Source organism: Amphiprion ocellaris, chromosome 5 (genome assembly GCF_022539595.1).
Source record: "Amphiprion ocellaris isolate individual 3 ecotype Okinawa chromosome 5, ASM2253959v1, whole genome shotgun sequence".
Taxonomy (NCBI): Eukaryota; Metazoa; Chordata; class Actinopteri; family Pomacentridae; genus Amphiprion; species Amphiprion ocellaris.
In genome coordinates, this window is record NC_072770.1 from 39,169,325 (window position 1) to 39,194,382 (window position 25,058).

Consider the following 25,058-nt stretch of genomic DNA (forward strand, 5'->3'; position numbering starts at 1 on the left):
AGAAAAAGGGAATGTAGAAAATATACACTGTGTAAAATGTAAAGAAAAAAATGAAAATAAAAATCGTATATATAGTAACCAACAATGTAAAAAAAAAATATAACATCTAAAGTGTATAAACGTATAAAAAAGATTGCTAATGTAAAAACTGTTCAGTGTGAAATGTAGAAAAGATATGTAATATAGGCAATATACAGTGCATTTTTTAAAAAAAAAAACATGTGATGTAAAAAAATATACAGTGCAGGAAAATGTAAAAAATCTGTAATTAAAAAAACAGACATTGCAAGAATGGCAAAAATCTGTGTAATGTTCACAAATGTAAATTTGCTGTAATGTCAGAGATATAGTATGAAAAATTGTAAGAAAATGCACGGAAAAAACAGATACAGCAACAAAAAATATAAAACAAACATGTCAAAATATATTAAAAATATTGCTAATGCACATTATGTATGTATGTATGTATTTTCAAAAAAATGTGATGTAAAAAATCTACAGAGTGTAAAACTGTAAATTTAGACTTCCGGTGGACGGCATGATGGAGTCGCTGCTCCTTTTGGCGCTCCTACCTTTATCTCCTCTACTTTACTAGATACTCACAACTAACTATTAAATAAGGGATTGTTACTGGGTAGTCTATTACCCTGACGACACTGAATTGCAAAAATGACTTCTAGATCTGCGAGAAACCAAGAGCAAAAGAAAGAGGATGCCGGCGCTGCTAATCATGGCTAAGCTAAAAGCTAAGCTAGAAGAGCACAAAACATCACTCTCGGCGGAGTTCAATGCTTCTGTCCAGCGATTTGAAACCAAGCTGGACAATATCCGGTCGACTCTTAACAGCCACCATGAGCGAATTACTTCATTGGAAACCACGGCCACAACCTCGAGCGGAGAGATGCTAGATATGGCTGCTAAACTACTAACCGTGATGGAGGACAATGTGAAGCTGAAAGCTAGGCTAGTTGATTTGGAAGGCAGGAGCTGCCGTGGCAATGTTCATATACTGGAGGTCCCTGAAAATATTGAGTGGCCAAGACCTACAGCCTTTTTCTCCCAGCTTCTTGTGGATGTTTTTGGAATGGACATTTTGAAGATGGCTCCTGAACTGGATCGAGCTCATCGCGTGTTAAATGCTAAGCCAGGCTCAAAGGCTAGACCCCGGGCGGTTGTTGTATGCTTTCACCGCTATCAGACCCGTGAGCTTGTTGTGCGCAAGGCCCGGGAGCTACGAGGCAAACTGAAATACAAGGATACCCCCATTCACATTGTAGAGGACTAGTGCCCTGAAGTATTGGAACAACGCTCTGCGTATTGCGAAGTCATGAAAGAACTGTATGATTTAGGACTCAAGCCACAGCTCCGCTATCCGGCTTCACTTTTCATCATGACCAACGACGGAACTCGGAAACGGCTAACTTCACCCGAAGACGCTAAGAAGTACATTGTTATTCACCGACGTCTAAATTCAAGCTCTTTGGAGGACTAGCCACTTACCCGGCCTCTGTATGTTACGTTGCTATTTGAGTATACAGTGGCATTTGAGGCATAAAATACTCCTGAAAATTCAGTGATTGTTATCATGTTCATGGCTACCTATACAACTGTTATTTCAATCCTTAAAATTCAGTGATTGTTATTATGTTCATGGCTACCTATACAACTGTTATTTCAATCCTTAAAATTCTGTGATTGTTATTATGTTCATGGTCACGTATGTAACAACTTCCATTTCAATCATATCAGATCCATATTGATTATATATTCATTATTACAGCTTTCTAATCCCTATCATCACCACCACCATTATAATGGTTATTCTTATTATTGCTATTATTTACAAAATGTTTTTACATGCTTATTTACAAACATACATATCTTTTGTTCTCCTTTTCATTATTATTTGTTAGCGTATGTTAACTTCTTACTGTTTTTTTTTTTTTTAAATCTATTTTGACAACAATATAGCTACAACTACTTGTTGTTGGTGTATGCAGATTTTTTTTGTTAGTGAGGCCCCTTGCTGCAACAGGGAAGCCAATTGAAAGGGTTATGATAAAGCTGCCCTTGCAGGAAAGAGTTCTTATCCTGTTGTGCAATGGACACTTAAGAATTGTTTCATTTGATGGGGTTTTAGGTCCAGACAGTTTGTGGTGTGTCTGTGGATGTGTGTGTTCTTCTGTTGTTTTTTGTTGTTTTCTTTTCCCCTCTTTTTCCCATAGTAATTTGCCTTCAATACGACAAGCCTCAGTGTGCCCTCACCCAACACTAGATTCTCATACGATCTACTTTTTTAAGTCCAATAAGGTATGTCTAAAACAGATAGTAGTCTTAGATTTGTCACTTGGAATGTAAGGGGTGTCGGAAATGCAACCAAAGCCAATAAGGTCATGGCTCATTTGCAACAGCTAAAAGGGGATGTGTTCTTTCTACAAGAGACTCATGTTTGCTGCGGCTAAAAAGGAACTGGATTGGCAATGTATATCATTCTAAACTCAATGCTAAGGCTAGAGGAAAAGCCATACTAATTCGAAACAATATTCTGTTTGAACAACATAAAATATCTGCTGACCCAGAAGGCCGTTTTATATTTGTTTCTGGCAACTTGCAGGGCTCCCTTGTGACTCTGGCTAGTGTGTATGGGCCAAATTGGGATGATGACACCTTTATCACTAAACTGTTTTCTGCACTACCAAATTTGCTAAGAAAAAAGAACAATCTTATACTACAAATCTTCTGAATAAAATAGAAGATATTGATAGCAGACACTCTCTCAATCCTGATCCGAGCCTTTACACTGAACGAGTGAAGCTACAGGCTAGCCTTAATTTAACCACCACTACAGCCGCAATGACTCAACTAATCAAGACAAAGCAGCGTTTTTTTGAGTCTGGTGATAAAGCCGTAAAACTTCTTGCCGATCAAGCTAGTGCAGATGCAACTTCAAAATTAATTCCAAGTGTAAAGTCCACTACTGGCGAGATTCTATCTGATCCGAACAGCGTAAATGAAGTATTTGTTGAATTTTATTCCGACTTGTACTCTTCCAGGTCACCACCAACTGCATGTGAGATGCTTCATGGCATACAATTCCCACAGATAGATAATGAATCAGCAAGAGGTTTGGGCAGACCTATTACGATTACTGAGGTGCAAGAAGCCATTAAATCTTTAAATCCTGGCAAGTCGCCGGGCCCAGATGGCTTTTCGGCTGAATATTATAAAGCTAACTCTGATCTTCTGGCATCAGTGTTGAATGCAATGTATAATGAGGCATTTTCAAACTGCTGGCTCCCTAAGACTCTGTCAGAAGCCACCATCTCTTTCATTTTGAAAAAAGATAAAGATCCCCTATTGTGTAGTAGTTACAGACCCATTTCGCTTCTAAATCTAGATTTTAAAATCCTTTCTAAAGTCCTTGCACTTCGACTACAGCGTGTGCTACCTCAAATCATCTCCTTAGATCAGACTGGCTTTATGACTGGATGCCACTCCTATCACAACTCTAGACGCCTTTTAAATATTATTCACACACCATGCAGTTCAGTACCAGAGATTGTTGTGTCCCTCGATGCGGAGAAAGCTTTTGACCATGTCGAGTGGAGCTTTCTTTTTGAAGTAATGGACAGGTTTAGGTTCGGTGAGTACTTTGTCAAGTGGGTTCGACTTTTATACTCTTCTCCATTGGCCTCAGTTTGCACTAACAACACATTATCTCGGCCTTTTCCGCTTGGAAGGGGCACGAGGCAGGGGTGCCCTCTCTCGCCTCTTCTATTTGCTATTGCGATTGAGCCTCTTGCTATATGGTTGCACTCAGAGGAAAGACTTAGAGGTATTATGAGGCTGGGGATAACCCATAAAGTATCTCTCTACGTGGATGACTTACTTCTGTATATCTCTGACCCTGTGAATTCACTACCAGTGCTCTGTGATATACTGGATAAGTATGGCACATTCTCTGGCTACAAGCTTACTTATCAAAAAGGTGAAGTGTTTCCGCTTAATTCTCTAGCCAAAGAGCTTCCTCATTCAATCCCACCCTTCAAGTGGGCGGAGAGTGGATTTTGGTATCTTGGAGTTTTTATTTCTGCTTCGTTACCGGAGATGGTGAAACAAAACTTTCTAACTTTATTAGAGTGTGTTAGAAAAGATCTTGAGCGTTGGTCTTTATTACCATTATCCCTTGTAGGACGCGTCAATTTGATTAAGATGGCCGTCCTTCCCAAATTTCTGTACCTCTTCCAACATGTCCCCACTCTTCTTTCTAAATCATTCTTTGATAGACTGGATAAAACTATTTCAAACTTCTTATGGGGTGGAAAGTCTGCTAGACTCCCTAAGTCTATTCTACAGGCTCCCAAGTGTGATGGTGGCCTTACATTGCCCAACTTCAGACAATACTACTGGGCTGCCAATATACAGAAACTTCTGTACTGGCAGTGCGAGAGCAGTGACACTTTGCCAGTTTGGGTCCGAATGGAAAAGGAATCAAGCCGCTATTCACTATCATCAATTCTTAGTTCCCCGCTCCCGCTCTCTCCATCTCTTGTTGGAGATAATCTCATAGCGAAGGAAACAGTAGCCATTTGGAGACAGTTAAGAAAACACTTAGGTCTAACTGGTCCTTCTCTGTTGACACCCTTATTGAAAAATTGTAACTTTGCACCCTCAGTTACTGACATGGCTTTCAGAATCTGGTATAGCAAAGGAATCAAAAAGGTTAAAGACTTACGCTGTGATGATGTTTTCTCATCATTTGCTGACCTCTCATCCAAATATAATTTACCTAATTCACATTTCTTCCATTATCTCCAGGCAGGAGACTTTGTAAAAAAGCAATTCTCCCATTTTCCCAGTTGCCCTCCTGAAACACAATTAGACACCCTTCTGAAAACAGATCCTCTACAAAGAAGATGCGTTTCAGTCCTGTATAGTATACTTGATAGAGCAGTCTCGAAGTCTATTTCTTTAACTAAATCAAGATGGGAAGAAGAACTTCAGATGTGTTTTTCTGATCAACAGTGGAATTTAGCACTAAAGTTAATTAATTCATCCTCAATCTGTGCCCGCCATGCTTTGATTCAATGCAAAGTATTTTATAAAATACATTATACCAATGCTAAGTTGTCTAGAATCTATCCAACTGTCAGTGATGCTTGCAGCAGATGTGGACAATCCACCTGCCAACCATGCTCACATGTTTTGGGCTTGTCCTAAACTGAATGTATTTTGGAGAGATATCTTTGACACACTCAGCCAAGCTTATGGCCAAACCATTGTTCCTAATCCCCTCTCAGCTATTTTTGGCATTCCTCCTGATGCTAACCTATCTGGTCCCCTTAGACAGGCATTGGCCTTTACTACCTTATTGGCTCGTAGGCTAATTTTACTGAAGTGGAAGCTTTCGCAGCCCCCAACCAATGATCACTGGGTGAAGGAGGTACTATTTAATCTGAAACTGGAAAAACTTAGATTTTCACAAAAAGGTTCTGTTGACAAATTGAAGAAAACATGGCAATCATTTATTTTGTTGACGGATACAGTTATTTTGCTCCCTGAAACTGAGGTGAATTAGTTTTGTAAAAAAAGGGTGGGGTTAAAACATACAATTGTCTCTGAACTGTTGCTGTCTTCTTGGTTTTGCAACTGTCAATATTGTATGTTATGTTGAAAATAATAAAGAAAGTTGGGATAAAACTGTAAATTTAAAAGTGAGGTATAGAACACAAAAATGGTAAACGTGTAATGTGTGGAGGCTCTGGGAGTCGCCCCCTGCTGGCTGTTATATAGAACGCAGTTAAACTTCTACGACCAAACCGACACCGAGGTGAACTGTTCCAGACGGGGAGGCTTCGTACCGTGAGGAAGGTTGCGAGGAGGAACCGGCGGCGCCATGACAACGTGAGACGACAGGAAGGGAAGAACTTCTCTGGTGCCGCTGTCCAGACTCCAGCTGCTTGGGGTGGTGAGGACTGGAGGACAGGAAGGAGCTTTAATAAGAGGAAACTTCTACATCTGAGCTGCTGAACTGGAGAAAAACCTCACCTTTCTCTGCCACCGACAGGTTGGGGTCGCTGCAGGGTTTACAGGGACCGATCACCTGGTGGAACAACGCCCGCTGGAAGGTTGGAGGCTGGAGACCAAGGAAACGATTAAAGAGGAAAAACACAACCAGCAAGGTCCAGCTGGGCAGGAAAAAAACTGGTTTAGGTTCACTAAAACATGATTTAAAACAAGAAAAAGATTCATAATAACAAATTTAAGAGGAAAAATACAATCAGCAAGGTCCAGCTGGGCAGAAAAACCTGGTTTAGGGTCTCCAAAATAAGATTTAAAACAGGAAAACTCTGTATTTAACACTGAATATTTTGATCCCAAAAACTATTCAGTATTAGAATGTAGTAAAAACATAAAAGCATGGAGCTCAATATCTGTAATATACAACATAAAACAATATACTGTAGAGAAAATATGCACAAAATGTTCAGAATGTAAAAAGGAATGTAAAGAATATAGTCAGCAAAATAAAAAGATATATATGTGTATATATACATAAATGTACATGTGTATATATATATATATATATATATATATATATATATATATATATATATATATATATATATATATATATATATATATATATATATATATGTACATTGTATAATTTTTACATGTATATATACATACAGGTTTAACCCTTGTCTCCGATTGGACCGTACCATGTCTAACCCTTGTGTCCGATTGGACCGTACCATGTCTAACCCTCGTCTCTGATTGGACCGTACCTGTCCGTTCTCTGACAGGTTGCTGTACATGGCGCTGCTCGGTCGTTCTCGGTGAGGCGGCAGCAGCATCAGCATCTCTCTGTTGTGTCGGTATTTATCCGGCAGCGACGGCGACCCGACTGCAGACAGAAAGTTAATAAAAGAAGGTTAACAAGAGAATAATGAATAAAAGCAGCCTCTCGGTTTGTCCAATGAAACGCTGCAGCAGCTGCTCACCTCTGATGGTGGAGGGGGCAGAGTTAATCATCTGAGGTGGCGCTGAGTGGGTGGAGCTAAGACTGGAGGAGGACGGACTGGCCTGTAGAAAGAAATCATTTAGACATGAAACACAAAGACGGAGAGGCTGGATGTGATGATTAGAACTACAGTATGCTGGAAAACTAACCAGGAGCCAGAAAATATGCATAAAAAACTAAAAGCTGATTTAAATCCTGTAAAATGGTAATTTTACTGTAAGTTTCAGACACAGACAGTTTTGTTTTTTTTCTACAATTTTATGAGATATTATCTGTGATTTTTTTTAAAACAGGGAAAATCTTTAAAATACCATTTTAAAGAATTATTTACCTTCTTCAATCATCTGAATGAAAATCAGAAAATATATGTAAACTAGAAATATATTTACTGTTTTAAATACAATAAATATGTCATTTTATGGTAAAATGTGGTAAAATAAAGACCTCCCATTAGTAAAGACACAGATCTTTGAGGTTCTTTAGAGTTTGTTTATATTTACCGTGTAAATAAATCCTGTTTTCTGGGATTTTACCAGCTATCTGTAATCTGACAACACAGTAAAATCCCAGTGAAATCCCAGTGAAATCCTAGTGAAACCACAGCAAAATCCCACTATAGTAACAGTAAAATCATGGTAAAATCACAGTTTGATCCGAGTACAATCCCAGTAAAATCCCAGTATAGTCCTAGTAAAATCACAGTATAATCCCAGTATAATCTCAATAAAATCCCAGTATAATCCCTATAAAATCCCAGTATAATCCCAGTTTAATCCCTACTGGAAGCTGTTGAAAGCTTCTTCTTACAGCGTATTTCTCTGGACAGGTCCTCAGACGGTGGGAAAGTCTGAATTTTCTTCCTGGGGACCGTGAGGTGATATTTGATCACACTGACCTGCATGCGGTAGAAGTCCTCAGGATGCTCCACCACCATGGCGTCAGCCAGGATCAGCAGGTTTCCCATCTCGCTGGAGTTATGAGAGGAGAGAGAGGAGGAGGAGTTGCGGACTAAAGTCAGAACAGCAACAGGACTGGGAGCAGGAACAGGAAGGACGGATTCCGGAGAAAAAAGGAGGAGGAGATGGAAGGAGGACAAAAAAACCACAGGAGTCGTGCAGAAAACAACCGAAAAATAATATCCAAACATGAACGAGGTGATTCAGAGCGACGTCGCCATGCAGGAAGCAGAACGAGGGGATGAGGAGCGACAGTCAGAGAGGAAAAGGAGAAGTTCAGAAAGATGTGAGCAGAAGATACCGTGAGGAAATCATTAATGAGGAGGTGTGTGCTGGAAGGTCAGTGTGATGGAAGACTTCCTGCTGTGCTCACTGAATAAAATAAAATAGAATAAAAGAATACTACAGCTGTTTAAAGAGAGAGACGGAAAAACCATGAGACAATAAATGTGTAAAAAGAGACACAAAAGGACAACAAAGAGACACAAAACAACAACAAAAAGAAACAAAACAATCACAAAGAGACACAAAACAACAACAGACACAAAACAACAACAAAGAGACACATAACAATCACAAAGGGACACAAAACAACAACAAAGAGACACAAAACAACAACAAAAAGAAACAAAACAATCACAAAGAGACACAAAACAACAACAGAGACACAAAACAACAACAAAGAGACACATAACAATCACAGAGGGACACAAAACAACAACAAAGAGACACAAAACAACAACAAAGAGACACAAAGCAATCACAAAGATTCCTGTTCTTCTAATGATCTTCTGTAAAATCAGGACATTTATCAGTAGAGACGTTGTATCGCTGGTGTTTTAGTAAAATGTTAAATGGAGGAAGAGGAGGAGCCATGATGGTTGGTGATGGCAGCAGAGGAACCAGTGTGTGTCTATGTGTGTTACTGTGTGTGTGAGTGTGTATGTATGTATGTGAGTGTGTGTGTTGTGTGTCTAACCTGTATGTGTGTTACTGTGTGTGTGAGTGTGTATGTATGTATGTGAGTGTGTGTGTTGTGTGTCTAACCTGTATGTGTGTTACTGTGTGTGTGTCTATGTGTTGTGTGTTACTGTGTTGTGTGTCTAACCTGTATGTGTGTTACTGTGTGTTACTGTGTTATGTGTCTAACCTGTATGTGTGTTACTGTGTGTGTGTCTATGTGTTGTGTGTTACTGTGTTGTGTGTCTAACCTGTGTCGGTGCATCATCTTGAAGCTCTCAGGGCTCATGGGGCTGTGGGAGGAGAGGATTCCTCTGTTGGTTCCTGTGGTAGTTTTATCCAGTCCAGGTAGACCCTGAAACGCCACATAGAAGCTCTGAGTATTCACCCTGCTCTAGGAGGGCACAGGATGGAGGAATTACTGGCGTAAAACCATCTGTAAATATGTAAAACCGTCGGTAAGTTTGTAAAACCATCTGTAAATGTGTTAAATAATCTGTAAATGTGTAAAAACTATCTGTAAATACGTAAAACTGTCTGTAAATACGTACTGAGATTTGTTGATGAAAACCAGAATCTGTAAATGTCTTTAAAATCTGTGTCAAATGTCTAAATAAATCTGCTGGTCTGTATTAAAAATGCTGTAGATTAATTATAAACCGAAGGAGTGAAACATTCAGAGCTGACAGAGTTCAGATTGTGACTCGGTTATCTGATCTGGAAGGACGACCACGTCTGAAGAAACATCTAATGAAGCTCCTCCATCATAGAAGGAACTTCTTTGGTTGGTCTCGTTTCAGCTTAGGATCATTTCTTACCTCCTGTCCAACATTTATTCCTCTCATTGAGTTAAAAAGGACATTTAAAAAAGAAGAAAGTGGTTTAATTTCCTCACACTCACATGGCAGAGGCTGCTCCTCATCATCTGGAACTGATCTATCAGCTTCTTGTGCAGGGGACGCATTTCTGGGTGCACCAGCTTCTCGTGCATGGCCAGGCCGACTCCCAGGATGTGGACCTGCGTGAAGAACAGAAAAACAGGGAGAGTAGAGATGTTTTCTCCTTTACAAGGTTCATAAAAGTCTTTCCAGCTCCACTTTGAACCTCAGAGGATGTTTATCCTTCTATTTACGCTAATTAAAATCTAATTCTACAGTTTCATTTTATCCAAAGATGTCCATCTGAGAGGAGATCCACCACATGAAGGATCTAGTCAGGAGAAAACTACTTGGCTAGTCCTAGTGTGATAAGAGGATGTCTGCATATCTACCATCACATATTAACTCCAGACAGAAGATTTACAGCTACTGACAGCATTAATGGAACTTTTCTCACATGTCTGTAGCTGATTAAACCCAACCTATAGCTGATTAAACCCAACCTGCAGCTGATTAAACCCAACCTGCAGCTGATTAAACCCAACCTGCAGCTGATTAAACCCAACCTGTAGCTGATTAAACCCAACCTGTAGCTGATTAAACCCAACCTGTAGCTGATTAAACCCAACCTGCAGCTGATTAAACCCAACCTATACCTGATTAAACCCAACCTGCAGCTGATTAAACCCAACCTGCAGCTGATTAAACCCAACCTGTAGCTGATTAAACCCAACCTGTAGCTGATTAAACCCAACCTGTAGCTGATTAAACCCAACCTGCAGCTGATTAAACCCAACCTATACCTGATTAAACCCAACCTGCAGCTGATTAAACCCAACCTGCAGCTGATTAAACCCAACCTGTAGCTGATTAAACCCAACCTGCAGCTGATTAAACCCAACCTGTAGCTGATTAAACCCAACCTGTAGCTGATTAAACCCAACCTGCAGCTGATTAAACCCAACCTGCAGCTGATTAAACCCAACCTGCAGCTGATTAAACCCAACCTGTAGCTGATTAAACCCAACCTGTAGCTGATTAAACCCAACCTGCAGCTGATTAAACCCAACCTGCAGCTGATTAAACCCAACCTATACCTGATTAAACCCAACCTGCAGCTGATTAAACCCAACCTGCAGCTGATTAAACCCAACCTGTAGCTGATTAAACCCAACCTGCAGCTGATTAAACCCAACCTGCAGCTGATTAAACCCAATCTATAGCTGAGTAAACCCAACCTGTAGCTGATTAAACCCAACCTGTAGCTGATTAAACCCAACCTATACCTGATTAAACCCAACCTGTAGCTGGTTAAACCCAACCTGTCAGCAGTGGTTCAGGATGAGGACTAGTCAAGTCTCACCTGCTCCTGCATCAGGTCTTTGAGCTGTGTGATCTTCTCAGTGTCTTCCGGGTGGCTGGTGATGTACTCCTTATCGAAGAAAGCCTGGTGACAAACAAAAAAACACACAAAATACATCAAGACATTGTGATGATAGAACTGTTAATGTTGGGGCTGATGTTACTGTTGTTATCTGATTAAATATTCATTTATTACAGGTCTACATGAAGAAGAAACCAGAAACTGAAACCAAACTTCATAAAAATTCCAGCGATCGCCTTTAGCTGCTGGTACAGATTCACAGAGAGCATGATTTAAAAAACAATCTATAAATAAGAACATTTATTCATATTCACACTAAGTCATCATTGTTAGTTAATTAGGAAGTTATGACACGAAGATGAACCGACCTTCAGCTAACAAATCTAACATCAAAAATAAGCAAAGAAACAACTAAACAACTCGTCATCTGGCTGTAAAATATTAGAATACAATAAAATAAAATACTTAGAACTGAAAAACCACAGAGACACAAAACGACCACAGACAGACACAAAATGATCACAGAGAGACACAAAACGACCACAGAGAGACACAAAATGACCACAAAATGACCACAGAGAGACAGAAAACGACACAAAATGACCACAAAGACACACAAAATGACCACAGAGAGACACAAAACGACCACAGAAAGACACAAAATGACCACAAAACGACCACAGAGAGACAAAAACGACCACAGAGAGACACAAAACGACCACAGAGAGACAAAAACGACCACAGAGAGACACAAAACGACCACAGAGAGACACAAAATGACCACAGAGAGACACAAAACCTCCACAGACACTAAACCTCCCTGACCTCCTGGTATCTGGCGATGCCTCCGTTGACGGCGGCGTCGATCACTCCATTTAGCGTCATGCTCAGCAGGTTGATGTTTCCGTGCAGCTGCTTGTGTTGGTACTGGCTGATCAGAGTCCGCAGCTCCTGGTTCTTGTTCTCCACCACGGAAATGGCGTTTTCTAATGGACTCACCTCCACCTGAGACACACAGAGGAGTTAACCAAGAGAAAGATTCCAGCAGGAGCTCTGTTCATCTCAAGCATCCTGTCAGATGTTCTCCTGGGTCACCAGTCATTAATTAGTAGAATCGATCTGATGAAATCCAGTGTTTATACACTCTTACACAGAAAAACCTGTTAATTTATCAACATCTTTCATATTTTCCTTGACTCCACTCACCAGCTCCCTCTTCTCCACCTCAAACCAGCGTGAAATCCCCGGCAGAGGATGGCTGAGGATCAGAGTGGTCCGTTCTATCCACAGACTCTGAAACCACAAGTATTAACAGCATTAAAACCATTAACATTAACCAGCAGAGAGAGTAGAAGAAAGATTCTCTGTGGAACATTCCTCCACTTATTCCAGTAACCTGATTACTAGAACTCCTCCACTTATTCCAGTAACCTGATTACTAAAACTCCTCCACTTATTCCAGTAACCTGATTACTAAAACTCCTCCATTTATTCCAGTAACCTGATTACTAAAACTCCTCCACTTATTCCAGTAACCTGATTATTAAAACTCCTCCACTTATTCCAGTAACCTGATTACTGAAACTCCTCCATTTATTCCAGTAACCTGATTTCTAAAACTCCTCCATTTATTCCAGTAACCTGATTACTAAAACTCCTCCACTTATTCCAGTAACCTGATTATTAAAACTCCTCCACTTATTCCAGTAACCTGATTACTAAAACTCCTCCACTTATTCCAGTAACCTGATTATTAAAACTCCTCCACTTATTCCAGTAACCTGATTACTAAAACTCCTCCATTTATTCCAGTAACCTGATTACTAAAACTCCTCCACTTATTCCAGTAATCTGATTATTAAAACTCCTCCAGTTATTCCAGTAATCTGATTACTAAAACTCTCTGAATGCTTGGTTTAATCCACTACATCCTAGACCCAGGTCACGAACTAGACCCAGACTCCATCCTAGACCCGGGTCACTAACTGGACCCAGACTCCATCTAGACCCAGGTCACGAACTAGACCCAGGTTACTAACTAGACCCAGACTCCATCCTAGACCCAGGTCACTAACTGGTCCTAGACTCCATCCTAGACCCAGGTCACTAACTGGTCCTAGACTCCATCCTAGACCCAGGTCACTAACTGGACCCAGACTCCATCCTAGACCCAGGTCACTAACTGGACCCAGACTCCATCCTAGACCCAGGTCACTGACTGGACCCAGATTCCATCCTAGACCCAGGTCACTGACTGGACCCAGATTCCATCCTAGACCCAGGTCACTAACTGGACCCAGACTCCATCCTAGACCCAGGTCACTGACTGGACCCAGATTCCATCCTAGACCCAGGTCACTAACTGGACCCAGATTCCATCCTAGACCCAGGTCACTAACTGGACCCAGATTCCATCCTAGACCCAGGTCACTAACTGGTGACTAAACTAATTTTTTGGTCTTTAAGTGTATGTTTTAGTTAGTTGAGCATCCTTTTGTGCAATTTTTCTGTCTTTTTGTGTCATTGTGTTATTTTTGCATTGTTTTGTAATTTTTGTTTTATTTTTGTGTAAATTCTGCAGCATTTTTGTGTCTTTTTGTGCGAACAGGTTGTTTTAATGAAGAGCAATGAGGAACATGACGGTAAAAAGCTGCTACTGGAATGATGTCAGACAGGAACGCTGGTAGAAAACTGTTAAACGTGTGTTAATATATTTATTTTACCGATCAATGCAGCTGATTATTGATAACAGATTATTTATTATAGGTCTGACACTGTCTCATAATGAAGGAAATCACTTCCTTGTAATCAATACTAATAGATAATCAATGTTGTAATCAGTGATCTATCAGCTGCAGTACGTCTCAGGGATGTTATGTTGTTTTTATTATGGGATGTCTAATTTAGCGGTCGTATGCTCAGCTAAATGACCATAAAAGTTGATTGATTTGACGGTCCAGGCAGTGAATATCTGTGGATATGTAGTGTAATAATGAAGATGAACCTCCTCTGCTCACCTTGAACTCATTTTCCCGGTCTTTGGGTCCTTTGTGGAAGGGTCGGTCGTAGCGGAACCGCCGGACGTTGTTGACGCGGTAGAAGCTCTTGATGCGGTCCGGAACTCTGTCCATCGAGAGCACACTAACGCTGTCCGGTACCGGCGTTACAGCGTAGATCTGGAGGTCTTCAAGGAGGAAGGAGGTCAAGGAGGTCGTCGAACACAGACTGGTTTTCATCTCACAGCAGCTTTATGGACGAAAACACTAAAACACATCCTGTCTTATTAGAGGACATGATACAGAATACTTCAGTGAACATCAGTCTCCTCAGTGACCAGCAGAACATAGATCCACTTCCTGTTTCACCTCACATCCATGAAGTTCTTCTTAATTCTGACTGGTGGGGAGCTCCAGATGTTTATTTTCACAGGAAACTCACAATTCAAGGCTCATCAACAACCTGACATTCATGAATCAACATGAATGATGGAGTGGTGGTCTACATCACCAATTATCTGCTCTTTATAGTCCAGTCCTGACATCCCTCCCCAGGCAGTTTCATCATCATTCATACTTTGAGCCATGTGAGGTTTCTGTATTTGTTACAGAAAACATGTTTTTGGGTATTGAGATAAAGCAGCGGTTTCTGGATGTTCCTGACTGGAGGAGAGTTCCAGGTTTTTCTTCTTATACCCAAGACTCGTCAGTGAGCCAAAACTCATCGTGGTAAAGATGTGAATGACGGTGAAACTGCCTGGGGAGGGATGTCAGGATTGGATTATGCAAACTGTTGATACATGATGTTATAGACCTCCTGTTATGTTTACAATTGGCTATTCCAGGTTACAAAGATGGCTTTCTTCAGCGGTGGTCTACAACATCATTTATCTGCTACTTATAATCCAGTCCTGACATCCCTCCCCAGGCAGTTTCACCATCATTCATGCTTTGAGCCATGTGACGTTAAAATCAAGCAGTAGTTTCTGGGTGTTCTTGGTTCCTGACTGCAGGGGAGTCCGATTTTTCTTCTCATGGCCAAGACCAATCAATGAGCCAAAACTTATATTGGTGAAGATGTGAATGACGGTGAAACTGCCTGGGGAGGGATGTCAGGACTTATTCATTGTTGATAAGTGATGTTATTGACCTCCTGCCATGTTCAGAGACGGCTATTCCAGGCTAACAAATATGGCTTTCTTAAGAGGTGGTCCTCATCACCACTTACCTGCTCTTTATAATCCAGTCCTGACATCCCTCCCGAGGCAGTTTCACTCTTATTCACACTTTGAGCCATGTGAGGTTGAGAAACATCTAAATAGGGAAGCGTCTTGGATGAAGGTGAAGCGCTTAGGACTATCCTGTCCTGAACATCATGTAGTGTTTTGGTCTCCTGTCAGTAACAAGTATCAGGTGAAATGCTCTGAAGGATACATTGAGCGTCACACTGCAGGATGGCCTCGTCTGGCTGGTTGGGGTGCTGCATGGCGATGGCTTGTGGGAATTCTCCCAGCATCCTCTGCTGGAAGGCCTCTAGCCTCTCGTAGTCATGTCCACGACAGACAAACTCTTTGTTCTGGTCGGAGTCGGTCAAAAAACAAGACAGAGTTAACGAAGTTAAAGAGTCACAACGCCTTCCACCTATAAAGAAGTTAACCCTCTGAACTCTAAACACTTTCTGGGCATGTTCCTTTTGTTGCTGTCTCGTTTTTCTTCACTGTGGTTCATGTTTAATCTAAAGTCCGGAACCAGAACAACATGAAGAAGAACCCAGATGTCTTCTGTCAGCAGTTAGAAATAATCAGGAAAAAGAAAGAAATGAAGTTGCATTTCTTTGATTATTTATCTCACAAAGATTAAAATCAACACATCCAACAGCTTCCTACGTGTCCACAGGGAAAAACAGAAACTATACATACTGTGGATATTTAACTATCTCCATGTTTCCAGCTGTAGAAAGATGTTTCACCATGCTGAATGTATCACCATCAATCTGCTCCTCTGTTCTCTGTTTCTGAGCCATGATGCATTTATTCTATTCATACAGTAGCTTTGGTTTCAGTCTAAAGTTGTCCAAAATAATGTAAAATTTTACCAAAGTAACATTAAATTGTCAAAAAATTAGCTAGAAGCGGTCCAAAATGACTCAAAACTCTTCTAAAATAATTTGAAGCTTGTCTAAAAATGTCCAAATGAACTTGAAAACTGTCAAAAATGACTTGAAGCTAGTTAAAAATGGCTCAAAAATGATTCAAATTTTCATCCAGTAGCTTTGATTTTCCACTGTCTTTCTTATCGTCTCCGCTTTGTGTTTTGTTTGTCATTTTTGTGCCCAGTTTTTGTTGTTTTACATCTTGTTTTTATCATTTTGTGCCTTATTTTGTTACTTTCTGTCTTTTTCTGGTGGTTTTGCTTCCACATACTCTTTATATTTATACTATTTCCTGTCAGTCTCTCTGTGGAAACACTGCCTGCAGTTCAACCTGAAAACCCTGATTTTTTGTGGTCTAAATTTCCAGGACTATTGGAAAATCGAAAAAAAAAATCTGACTGTTCTTTGTGTTTTTATATTTCTGGCTCTGATAAAGAGTGTTTTCTTATAGAATACATGCCTTCAGGTGTTAGAGTTCAGAGAGTTAAGGGCTTTTATACATCTACTTTTCAGACATTTGATGAGCTTTAAAGAAAGCGACTCACCCTGAGGAAGAAGGGGAACTTCCTGCCGTAGAATCCCACCCTGAAGAACTCCGGCTCCAGGCGCTGCTGCTCCATGATGTTGTCGTAATACGCTGCCTCCATTTTCTACACAAACAGGCCACAAAGGTCACGTCTGACTTTTTAAACATTTAAATATCAACTATAGAAAAGTATGTCTGGATTTATTGGTGTGAGTCTACATGACCCTAAACTCTACCAGCAGCAGAGACAGAACAGAAAGACTCTGCACTGATATTTCTGGACTTTCAGACTTACAGTATACAACGTGGTAGGTCCATGTATTTTCACACAGCTCCACCATAACATAGAGATCAGGTTCTACTGATGTTAGAGCCTTGAACGTTGGAGAAATGTGGACCAAAGACTTGATTTTAGTAGAAACATGGATCCATCCATAGATAAACACTAACAGGAACTTTATGGAGACACTAGACCAGCCTGGATTGGAGATTTTCCACTTTTTTCCATTTTAAAGGTCCAGTAATTATTCATTTTTGTAATTTTGGGCAATTTTGAGTAATTTTAGACAGATTTCATGTCATTTTGGACAACCTTCATCTCATTTTTTTTTTTGACAAATTTCTAGTCATTTTGGATTCAAGTCACCTTAGACTGTATTTATGACTCAAATTTGTCCCAAACAACTCAAACTGGTCCAAAATAACTCAAAACTTGTTTAGAATGATGCAAAAATGGTTTGAAATTCCTTAGAATGTGTCCAAAATTACCCAAATATTGTTCAAAATTATTCACAATTGTTCAAAATTAATCAAAAATAGACCAAAATTAGATAAAAATGACCAAAAAAATCTGAATTGATAAGTATAATATGTAAAAACTGGAACCTTGTCTGGTCAAACTTTCAGGTTCTACTGATGTTCCAGCCTCAACAGTTGGAGAAATGTGGACTAAAGACTGGATTTTAGTAGAAATATGGATCCATCCATAGATAGACGCTAACAGGGACTTTATGAGACACGAAACCAGCCTGGACTGGAGAGTTTCCTCCCCCCCATTTTCAACGACCAATAATTCTACTTCTGTCCTCTGCTGGATCCATTGACTCATTCTGTTTGTCCTGAACACATTGATGTGAATGGAAGTTTGATTTCTGAGATATTAAACCCCCTAAATGGCTTCACAGGTAAAATGTTTTCATGAGGATGAAAGTAAAAAATCTCAAGCTCTGAAAACTTCTTAAGAGGACGTAGATCTGAGGCGTTGCATCAATGTGTGGCCTGAACTCTGTCAGGATTAACAGAGTAATTACAGATTTAAAGGAAACCACAGCTCACCCGAATCCAGCTGAGGCTCTGGTAGTCGTACAGAGATTCATACTGGAAGGCCAGCTCCCTGCACAGAGGAATACCATACTCCCAACACTGCAGGAAAAATGCAAACACATGGCTTCAGTGAGGTTTAAAGAAAAACAACTGCTCGCTATAGTCATTATATTTACATGTGTAGAATAAGAAAATTAATCTGCAGCTATACTGATAACAGGATCAGAACTTTTAATCAAAACTAACAAATAATTGCAGGTTTCAGCTGCTTAGATGTGCTGCAGACATTTAAAAATAAATTATAAAAGATTACATTTTTACTGTTTTCCAACATTTTCTGGACAAAATAACAAATTAATCAATAAAATACACCTTTAAGAACCAGTGATTTGTTTTCAGCAAACAACAAACACATTAAAGCATTAAATCTGTTTATAGGCTAAGTGATAAAAATGAGTTTCTGTTTTTATGGACAACATTCCTGGAATTAGCTGCAGCATTATTATCTCCAGCTCTTCTAACACCTTTAAATCTCTTTTACTCGACTCGCCTGCACTTTTCCTTCACTGTTTGTTGGAATTTAATGATTTTTAACAAATTTGATTTGAAGATTTGGTACCTCAGAGGAACCTTTCTGGCTAAATAAAGAATAAATAAAAGATGAATGAGTGATTTTCTACATCTGACCTCCTCAGATTATTTCAGGGTTAAAAGACTCGGGCTGCTCACGGATCTTGAATATATTCTGAAGTTTGGACAAGGTGTTCTATTGGGTTCAGGTCAGGTGAGCGTGGGGGCCAGTTAATGGTATCACTTCCTTCATCCTCCAGGGACTGCATGAATTCTCTTACCACATAAGACCAGGCATTGTCGTGTACCAGAAGGAATCCAGGACCACTGCACCAGCGTAGGGTCTGACAATGGATCCAAGGATTTCATCCTGATACCTAATGGCAGTCAGAGTGCTGCTGTCCAGCCTGTAGAGGTCTGTGTGTCCCTCCATGGATCTGCCTCCCAGACCTTCACTGACTCATCACCAAACCGGTCATGCTGAACAATGTTACAGGCAGCATAACGTTCTCCACAGCTTCTCCAGACCCTTTCACGTCTGTCACATGTGCTCATGATGAACCTGCTCTCATCTGTGAAAAGCACAGAGCACCAGTGATGGACCTGCCAGTTCCTGTGTTCTATGGCAGATGCCAACCGAGCTCCACGGTGCTGGTCAGTGAGCACAGGGACCACTAGAGGACATCAGGTCCTCAGACCTTCCTCATTACATCTCTTTCTGATTGTTTGGTCAGAGACATTCACACCAGTGGTCTGCTGGAGGTCATTTTCTAGAGCTATTGCAGAGCTCATCCTGTTCCTCCTTGCATAAAGGAGCAGATATCTGTCCTGCTGATGGGTTGAGGACCATCTATGGTCTTGTCCAGCTCTCCTAGACTAACTGCCTGTCTCCTGGAACCTCCTTTATGCTCTTGAGACTGTGCTGGGAGACACAGCAAACCTTCTGGCAATGGCATGCATTGATGTACCATCCTGGAGGAGTTGGACTGTCTATGCAACCTCTGTAGGATCCAGGTATCACCTCATGCTACCAGCAGTGACACTGACTCTAGCCAAATGCAAAACTAGTGAAAAATAGTCAGAAAACATTAGGAGGGAAAGAATGCCAGTGGCCTTCACCTATAAACTCATTCCTGTTTTGAGGGGGTGTCTCATTGTTACCACTGTGGTGCCCCTGTTTCTAATTTTATTAACACCAAAGCAGCTGAAACTGATTAAAAACCACCTGTTACTTACCTGACCAGAGCAGTATCCCAGAAGTTTAACTGTCTTGATGCAATACTTAGATTAAGTATTGCACCCCCAAAACCACCCCATAAGTACACTACAAAACATAAGCGGGAAGTTATTGAATTATATTACTAATAGAAAATTCCCTAAAATTATGAATTTTTTTTTTTTTAAAACATCAAACTAGGAGTTGTACTCTGACGAGGAGGAGAGAGTTTATGGCTGCAGTAAATTTGTTGACACTACAGTGCATAAGAGTTAAGTTATTGATTTTTTTTTTTACAAAAAAAAAATCCTGAAAATTATGAAAAAAATATTTAATATCAAACCAAGAGTTGCAGTATGAGCAGCAGGAGTCAGTTGCTGGCTGCAGTAAATGTGTTAAATATTTGTGTCTCTTCGCTGTTTGCAGCAGTTTTGCATTTTGCAGACGGTTCCTGTTCACTCGTCTCACAACCAGCTGCTCATAGACACCAATGTTATTTCTGCAGCTACTTTTGATTAAACTGGGCTTGTAGCATATTGTCTACCTTACAACGATGGAAAACAAGCATCGTTTATGTTTAGACAACGTATATTTAATGAGTTATTGATGCCGGAAGTCCGAATCTGTGAAAATCTTTCTGACTTTACCGAACTGTGTTTTGTTTCCTGACGTCGCCGTAATTCGCTGGTTTCATGCTGTCATTTGTGAGCATTTCACTACAAATAACATAATTCTGTCTTGTCCTTTAATAAAACCAAATTTAAGGTAACTCTCGAAGTATAGCCGGAGTTTTTAGGTACTGATGAATCTTCACCCATTTTGCGTTTTTCAGACACCGTTTCCGTCAGTAATTTTCTAACTGTAACACAAACTAATGAATGGGGATGAACTAGAAGCCAACCTGAAGAAAGACCAAATAAATGTGTTTTTAAAATGTTTTATAAGTAGACTTGTGATGACACAGCGAGTCTGTTACTCTGATTTTATCCAGAATGTAAAAATCTATTTTTTATAACATCATAGCCTCAGAGCAGACAAAGCTTCGCGACCCCCCTCAGATCTCTGGACCCCAGGTTGGGAACCACTGGTCTAGGGAGAATTCCTTTGGAGGTTTTCTGAACACGTCCACCTGGGAGGAGACCCTGGGGTAGACCCAGAACCCTCTGGAGGGAATATATATCTCATCTGGCCTGGGAACGCCTCAGGATCCCACAGGAAGAACTGGAAACCGTTGCTGGTGGGAGGGACGTCTGGAATGACCTGCTTCATCTGCTGCCTCTATGACCCAACTCCAAATAGGCAGAAGAAAATAGATGGATGGTTTGAGGAGCACAACAACCAGTTGGAGGTGTTGACTTGGCCTCCAAACTCCCCAGATCTTCATCCAATCCAGCATCTGTGGGATGTGCTGGACAAACAAGTCCGATCCATGGAGGTCCCATCCACAACTTCCAGGACTTAAAGGATCTGATGCTAAAATCTTAGTGCCAGATAACACAGCACACCTTCAGGGTCTAGTGGAGTCCAGATACCACAGCACACCTTCAGGGTCTAGTGGAGTCCAGATACCGCAGCACACCTTCAGGGTCTAGTGGAGTCCAGGTCTTGATGGGTCACCAACACAATATTAGGAGGTGGTCATAATGTTGTCCCTGGTTGGTGTAGATCACTGAGGTTCCCTGATCTGGAGAGTAATTCATGGACTTGTTTCTGCCTGTGATGCTCTTTGCCTTGGACACGTCTTTAAATCATATTTTCATGTATTACTGTGACCTCTGCTGCCATCGTCCTCCTACCTGCCGTGACTGGAGCAGTGTGTGAACCCTAAGCCTCTGCAGAGAGTCCACTCCTCACCTTTCCCTTGTTGAAGTAGTGGATGACTTTGCGGCAGAGGCCCTCCTTGCGGTGCCACTCGGTCTGAGCTGGGTAGTGCAGGAACTCTTTGAGGGGCCGTTCGTCCCAGTGTAGCAGCTCCCAGTACAGCAGCAGAGTGAACGCTGCCTCTGTGGACATCAGCAGGACGGGAGTCACATGACCGGCAGTCACATGACCATCAGCCTGAGGTGTGTGTGCTGGTGTGTGTGTGTGTGTGTGTGTGTGTGTGTGTGTGTGTGTGTGTGTGTGTGTGTGTGTGTGTGTGTGTGATGGTGTGTGTGTGTGTGTGTGTGTGTGTGTGTGTGTGTGTGTGTGTGTGTGTGTGTGTGTGTGCTGGTGTGTGTGTGCTGGTGTGTGCGTGTGTTGGTGTGTGTGTGTTGGTGTGTGTGTGTGTGTTGGTGTGTGTGTGTTGGTGTGTGTGTGCTGGTGTGTGTGTGTGTGCTGGTGTGTGTGTGTGCTGGTGTGTGTGTGCTGGTGTGTGCGTGTGTTGGTGTGTGTGTGCTGGTGTGTGTGTGTGTGTGTGTGTGTGGTACCAGTGTAGTTCTCAGCCTGCAGGTGCATGTCACACAGTTTGTGGATGTAGCGGATGTACATCTCCTCCTTGTTGATCTCCGACTTGTAGAAATTCTGAAAACAAACAAAACAATCCATGTGTGAGTTTAAGAAGTTCAGAGGGTTGGTGTGTGGATGTCAACATCAGGAACTACACGACACACGAGGTTTGTTTTCTATTCCCAATCTGATCCCAGTCATACAGCATCTAGTAGTTAGAGCCTCAACAGTTGGAGAAATGTGGACCAAAGTCTGGATTTTAGTATACCGTAGTAGAAATACAGATCAGTGCAAATGTTTTGGCAACAACAACACAATCCTTACAGGACTTCCAGGGAGAGTTACAAGCGTTGCAGGAGTAGTGGGAGCAGAATATCGTTCACAAGGAGACAACTGTAACCGTGATAGTTGCCAAATTTAAACTTAATTGATCCTATTTCATACATGAGGAACTTGTCAGGTTCTAAATTTCCTCCACATGGCGGTAGACATACCAGGAGATTAACTGTGCAGCCAATCTTCTTGTTTTCCGTCTCATCTCCCTTCATACAGTCCCTGGAGAAACAGCAAACAACACCAATCAATTAATGAACAGTTGTCAAAAACCACAGGGATCTGAGTTGTACGGATATAAAAATAACTCACCTGTAATCCAGGAGTCGCTCCATCAGTCGTGTGATGGAGGTAACAAAGGAAATCCCCGTTTCCCTCCACGTCTCCTGCTCGATCTTCTCCAACAAACTTCACAGAAAACATGCAAAAATTAACATACACATCGACAAACCCACAGCGTTACCTCCAGGAATCTGAAAAGATGCATGTTGTGGACCGCAGCAGGTGGAAAGTGAAGAAACTCCAAACACAGGACTGACATTTCCACTCAGACTAGAAGTGATTCAGTGTTTCTTTACCAACCGAGCTGAATCTGCAGCAGACTGTCTGTAAACACAGCTTCACATTTTTGTTGAACGGTGGAAAAGTAGTGAGATTTAATGTTAAAGAGAGCCGAGAAAAAGCTGGTTATCAGGAGATCAGAGTGGGCCGCTTGGTTCAAATAACTCACGTAACTTTCCTGGTTAAAGCATCAAAACATTTTGTAGTGAAAGGAAGTCTGTTTGCATCAGCAGGACTAAGCTTTTACTGCAGGTTTAACAGATTAAAACCTCCATCATGATCTACACCGTGTCCCAAAAGCTGGTTCTCCCACTGGACAACATGTTTGATGGGTTCCACCTGGTCCATCAGGTTCTGTCTGGTTGTTGGTCTGGTCCAACTGTCAGGTCCCAGGAGATAAATCTCTTGTTTGACCAAAATGCATTAAACTCACAACCAGATGTTGGAAATGTTGTTACCATGGCCCAGAGTCAGGGTGGAGAAGATGTTTCTAGAAGCTCTGAGCATCTTTATTGAACAGAAACACTGGGGCTGAAAGCTTTAAGAGGCAACGTACCCCACAACTCACCAAACTGCAGAAGGAGAAGAGACTGGCTTTACAAAGAAGTCCAGAACTGTCACTCCTAAAGACTGGAAAACTGGATCTTCTCTGATGAACGTCCTCTCTACTTACTTCTGAAACCACTGTATCCATCCATATGATGGTGGAACAGAACCATGTTCTGATGGTGGAATCCAGTGTCCATAGTCTGGTTTGGGGGTCTATGTCTGCTTCAGGTCTCTCAGAGCTGAACATTGTTCCACAAGGTTCCACTGTTAATGCACAATATTAGACCAACAACACTCTAGAAAAGGTTCTACTTCCTGTTTAGGCCAGGAAGAATACATCAGGTTCTGTGACTGAACAGAAAATGTTTAACAGATGTTCTGGATTGGTATTTATGTAGATGGAACCCGTATGACTCAGTAATGATGTTCTGAGCTTCTACCTGGCTTTAAGGAGGAATGGAACCCAAACTGCCCTGACCTCAACCCAAATGACAACTGCTGGAGAACCCTGAACATCTTTACTATCCACCACCGACCACTATGAAACAACTCAGTTCTAGTTGGGGGAAAATAGAACCATCCACACTCTAGAACCTCCTACATTCAAGAAAGACTAAAAGACTGGTTAATGAATAACTTGATTATTTTGCATATTCAGTCTCTGAGCTTTGTTTTTCTGGGGAGAACAAATTTTTGGGACACGGTGTACAGATTAACTCCTCCAATATGTTATAGAATAACTCCTCCATCATGTTATAGATTAACTCCTCCATCATGTTCTACAGATTAACTCCTCCATCATATTTAATATTAACTCCATCATGTTTCAGATTAACTCCTCCATCATGTTCTACAGATTAACTCCTCCATCATGTTATAGATTAACTCCTCCATCATGTTTCAGATGAACTCCGTCCTGTGAAAACATCAGCATCGTGTCAGTGGTCATACCTGGGGTAGGGCCCAAACAGCTGGGTTCTAGTCCCGCAGCACAGAGCGAAGCAAAGACAAGAGCAGTGTTAGAGCAGAAAGACTGAGGGTTAATTCTTCAGACAGACAGTCCAGAGGTGGAGTTAACGTCCTGAAGCTTACAGCAAACCAAAGAGCTCCCTGTAGTTCTCGTCTCCTTTCCCCTCCGACACCAGACTGTCCAGCTTGTCGATCAGCTCAGCCTCCACCTGTTAACAGACAGAACTTCGT

General features: G+C 41.2%; 1 protein-coding gene across 11 annotated transcripts in view; it reads right to left on the reverse strand.

Annotated features, from left to right (window-relative positions):
* The window catches only part of LOC111563161 (dedicator of cytokinesis protein 3-like), a 191,709-nt gene that overhangs the window by 9,297 nt on the left and 157,354 nt on the right, over positions 1-25,058 (reverse strand). For 5 of the 11 annotated variants that reach the window (XM_055010977.1, XM_055010974.1, XM_055010980.1 and 2 more), the window contains 20 exons: positions 24,951-25,036; positions 24,810-24,836; positions 23,061-23,156; positions 22,910-22,970; positions 22,397-22,490; positions 21,843-21,991; positions 18,215-18,301; positions 16,899-17,003; positions 15,636-15,777; positions 14,223-14,389; positions 12,412-12,498; positions 12,031-12,210; positions 11,185-11,268; positions 9,839-9,961; positions 9,195-9,298; positions 7,923-8,058; positions 7,008-7,089; positions 6,792-6,910; positions 6,049-6,136; positions 5,862-5,975 (listed from right to left, as the gene is read on the reverse strand). In XM_055010977.1, the coding sequence (XP_054866952.1) occupies positions 5,862-5,975; positions 6,049-6,136; positions 6,792-6,910; positions 7,008-7,089; positions 7,923-8,058; positions 9,195-9,298; positions 9,839-9,961; positions 11,185-11,268; positions 12,031-12,210; positions 12,412-12,498; positions 14,223-14,389; positions 15,636-15,777; positions 16,899-17,003; positions 18,215-18,301; positions 21,843-21,991; positions 22,397-22,490; positions 22,910-22,970; positions 23,061-23,156; positions 24,810-24,836; positions 24,951-25,036 (2,131 nt within the window). The remainder of the gene's footprint in view (positions 1-5,861; positions 5,976-6,048; positions 6,137-6,791; positions 6,911-7,007; positions 7,090-7,922; positions 8,059-9,194; positions 9,299-9,838; positions 9,962-11,184; positions 11,269-12,030; positions 12,211-12,411; positions 12,499-14,222; positions 14,390-15,635; positions 15,778-16,898; positions 17,004-18,214; positions 18,302-21,842; positions 21,992-22,396; positions 22,491-22,909; positions 22,971-23,060; positions 23,157-24,809; positions 24,837-24,950; positions 25,037-25,058) is intronic. The other 6 variants (XM_055010981.1, XM_055010975.1, XM_055010982.1 and 3 more) reach the window with 4 other exon arrangements.